This window comes from Corythoichthys intestinalis, chromosome 21 (assembly GCF_030265065.1).
Source record: "Corythoichthys intestinalis isolate RoL2023-P3 chromosome 21, ASM3026506v1, whole genome shotgun sequence".
NCBI lineage: Eukaryota > Metazoa > Chordata > Actinopteri > Syngnathiformes > Syngnathidae > Corythoichthys > Corythoichthys intestinalis.
In genome coordinates, this window is record NC_080415.1 from 40,863,394 (window position 1) to 40,867,471 (window position 4,078).

Consider the following 4,078-nt stretch of genomic DNA (forward strand, 5'->3'; position numbering starts at 1 on the left):
TTGAAGAATTTGAAGGTAATCCTCCTTTTTCATTATCCCATTTACTCTCTGTAAAGCACCAGTTCCATTGGCAGCAAAACAGCCCCACAGCATAATACTACCACCACCGTGCTTGACGGTAGGCATGGTGTACTTGGGGTTAAAGGCCTCACCTTTTCTCCTCCAAACCTATTGCCGGGCATTGTGGCCAAACAGCTCGATTTTTGTTCCATCTGACCACAGAACTTTCCTCCAGAAGGTCTTATCTTTGTCCATGTAATCGGCAACAAACTTCAGTCGAGCCTTAAGGTGCCGCTTTTGGAGCAAGGGCACGGCAGCGTCTCCGTCCATGGAGATGCAAAACACGCTTGACTGTGGACACTGACACCTGTGTTCCAGCAGCTTGTAATTCTTGGCAGATCTGCTTTTTGGTGATTCTCGGTTGAATCTTCACCCTCCTGACCAATTTTCTCTCAGCAGCAGGTGATAGCTTGCGTTTTCTTCCTGATGGTGGCAGTGACAAAACAGTGCCATGCACTTTATACTTACAAACAATTGTTTGCACTGTTGCTCTTGGGACCTGCAGCTGCTTTGAAATGGCTCCAAGTGACTTTCCTGACTTGTTCAAGTCAATGATTGTTCAAGTCAATAATCACTCACAAGAAATTGCTAATTCGTGATGCTGTATGTATATTTTTGACCCAGCAGATTTGGTCACTTTTTCTGTTAACCCATAATAAAGTCATAAAAGAACCAAACTTCATGAATGTTTTTTGTGACAAAGAAGTATCTGTTCCAATCACTCTATCGGAGAAAAATCAGAGTTGTAGAAATAACTGGAAACTCAAGAGTGCCATGACATTATGTTCTTCACAAGTGTATGTCAACTTTTGACCACAACTGTATGTATTTCCTAAATACTTTGAGATGTATGCAAATACTTCTTTAAAGCGCAGCGCTACCCGACAGATGACACAAATGTCTCACCTTTAACTCATATGTGCCCCTTGTATGTTTGTTATCTTTGCTTGTGTGTCTGGCGCTGGTTTCGGCGCCCGTTTGCGCACGCCTGCTTCAGGTACGCTCGGCGGCCAGGAAGCGTTTCCACCGTTGGCAGGAGCAGCACTCCATCCGGGCGCGGATGACGCAGGCCGTGTCCATCCCTACCTCGCCTTCGCGGGTCAGCTTCCACAGCATCAAACAGTCCACGTCGCTGTGAACCTCGGCCAAAGCGGAAGGCCCGCCACGCGGCCGCCGCCCGCGGAACGCCTTCGTCTTCACCTCCGTCTCGGCCTTTGTCGTCTTCCCGGAAACTTTCGAGGCATTCCGCACTTTCTTGGCAAATTCCCGACTGGGACACTTGTACGCCGTCGCTTTGGGAAAGCGGCGGTCGAAACGCTTGCGCTAACTAGTGTTGCACCGATCCGCCGATAAAATGACGTCGTCGGTTTTGGCGATGACAAAGAAATGACGCTGCTTTTCGAGAATTCGTTTCCGACTGCCGGTCGCCCCGACCGAAATGGCCGCCAGCTACGCATGCAGATGTTAAATATATTGGAATGAGTTGATCGCGAATTGGATTGAAATAGGAGGCTGGTAGCGAACCGACTTTAGTTCATTCTCTGCGAGCCCTTGCGCTTCAAATGGGTTGGACGTCTAGCACCGTCAAAGGCAGACAATGACTTAAGTGGTGTCTGACAAAGCCGCGATGGCCATTACTTTTCAGTCAAGCGAGTATGCAGTCATTTTCTACGTAATTCGTAATTTAGTTGGTGTCGGAATCGGCCCGAAAATGGTATCGGTGCAACACTCACGCTAACACTAAGGCACACGACTGCACCTCTTTTCCAATTACGATCATAATCCGCCTCGATTAGCTCGCTAGCTCTCGACTCGTAAGACGAGAACCGCGAAGACGAATCGATCGGCTCGCGCAGATGAGCGAGTAGGCTCGGGAAGCTTTGGCGCCCCTCTCGACGTGACGTTTGTCGTCGTCGCCGATCGGAAAATGCTACGAAATCCCTTCGGTGTCCGATCCTCACATTCCCGCCTCGCCGCGATGGGAACCGTCGCTTTCTGTAGCGTCCCGTTCGGTCCTCCCGTTTTCGCCAACACGCGTCCGTCACTCGTCTTGATGCGTTCACTAACGTTTCTTGTATTTATTGTTATTTATTGTCATTTACCCGCTAAACCCCAAAGCGTGTGATTCTTTTTTTTTTTTTTTCACAAATGTAATCTGTGCTCCACTCAGTCATTGACAAAAGCTGTGTTTTCATTTGCCCTTTTTCTTACGCTTTCACATGGAGGTTTTTCAGACGCGCAACAGGTTTTGGGTGTTCTTCGGTAAACTCTCACGGGATGAGACTTCTCCAGAGTGACTAGGCTTAATCGGAAAGTCGCAATGACTTTGCTGAAATTTTTGAATCATCACTTTTAGTTTGGGAATAAGTCATGGAAAGACACAGCTTGAAAAATGCGAGGTACATTTTATGAGATGCGTAAGGCCTCTCATGTAGCACCTAAACACATATTTACAAGAAACCTCTAAAAATCATTCAAAACGTCATACAAAAACGCTCACTTTTTTACGGAAGCATTTTGCTGCCACACCCAAAACAAACAAAAATGTCCAGTATCACGTTTTTACATGATGATGATGTGAATTATCATGCCAAAACATGATCAGTCAATCAATCAAATTTATTTCTATAGCCCTTAACAAAAACCTGACAGGCCCTCAAAGTGATTTACAACAAAGACAAACATGGTTCATGAGAGATAAAAGGAAGGTACTATACTATGACATTAAGAAAAACAAAACGCAACACGGTAAAAGTCAAAACAGCAAAAAAAAAAAACAAACAAAAAAAACCCCAGTTAAAATCCAAAAACTTTAAAACCCTTAAGAAATTAAACCAGGCTAGCCTAGTCAGTGGAAAAAGCGAGTCTAAAAAAGTGCGTCTTTAAACGATTTAAAAACGCCTAGATTGGTAATGGTGTGGATTTCAGGATTTCAGCTATTCCATAACCTGGGAGCAGCAACTGCAAAAGATCCTTCCCCCCACTGTTTAAGTCTTGACCTCGGAATTTGCAAAAGAAGCTGGCCAGTAGAACGAAGAGTCCTGCCAGAGTTATGGAGGGTTAAAATTTCTGTTAAATAGGAAGGGGCCTGGCCATTAATAGAATTAAAACCAAACAGTAAAAGTTTGAAATCAATTCTAAAGTGGACTGGAAGCCAGTGGAGCGACGAAAGCACGAGGTTAATATGTTCACGTCTAGGTGTACCAGTTTAAAATCGAGCAGCAGCATGATGACTAAAAATGGGATCATTATCATGTAAAAAGGTGATAATTACCAGGTGACAACATTTTTTTTAAGTGTCACGTAAAAACGGAATCGCTAAAAATGTGATCACTATCATGTAAAATGGGACAATTGCTGTGTAAAAATATCATATAAAAAGCAGCTACTGGATTTATTTTTTGGTTTCGGAAGCAATACGCTTCCGTACTCTTTGGTGGTATTTTATCATTTGGAGTGAAAAAATGTCGTCTCCCCGGTGGCGTGTTTTTCTCCCGACAAATAAAGTGTGTGTAGCATTGACTGGAAACAAATGGACTGGTCTGCTTTATTTATGGAAGCACCACAATCCACTTCCTGTCAAAACACGCGCACGCGCGCGTACGCCAGCCCCGTTTGTCTCCGGGGCCCTCTGAGAGCGGCGGCCACATTTGGAGCATCTTGTGATCCTTTTAAGCTGTCACTGGGGGGGTGACGGCGAGGCGAGGAGGGTGTTGCGTGACGACTGGACTGGAGTGTAATCAAGTGCGAGGGGGAGGAGAGGGAGGGGTATCTGCTTCCAAAAGTGTTTGCGCTGAGGGGGGGCGACTGTCCGAGCCTCCCCGCGGTCGCTGTCGCTAGTCAGCAGCCGCCTACAGGAACGCGCTGGTGTGTTCACCTCTAGGGGCCACTGGTGGTCCATGTAGGGAGGGAGGGAGGGAGGGAGCACCCCCACCACCACCACCACCACCACCACCACCCCATCTTCTATTTCAAGGTCAGGAAGATTGAGCTGTGGGCACTTTTGCGAGCAGCTTCA

The 4,078-nt window shown here is 46.4% G+C and overlaps 1 protein-coding gene across 1 annotated transcript in view; it reads left to right on the forward strand.

Annotated features, from left to right (window-relative positions):
* Positions 1–3,441, forward strand: part of LOC130910008 (corticotropin-releasing factor receptor 1) — a 49,539-nt gene extending 46,098 nt beyond the window's left edge. The window contains exon 15 of the mRNA XM_057827016.1: positions 1,058–3,441. Coding sequence (XP_057682999.1) covers positions 1,058–1,198 — 141 coding nt within the window. The 3' untranslated portion in view covers positions 1,199–3,441. The remainder of the gene's footprint in view (positions 1–1,057) is intronic.
* Positions 3,442–4,078: the final 637 nt, after the last annotated feature.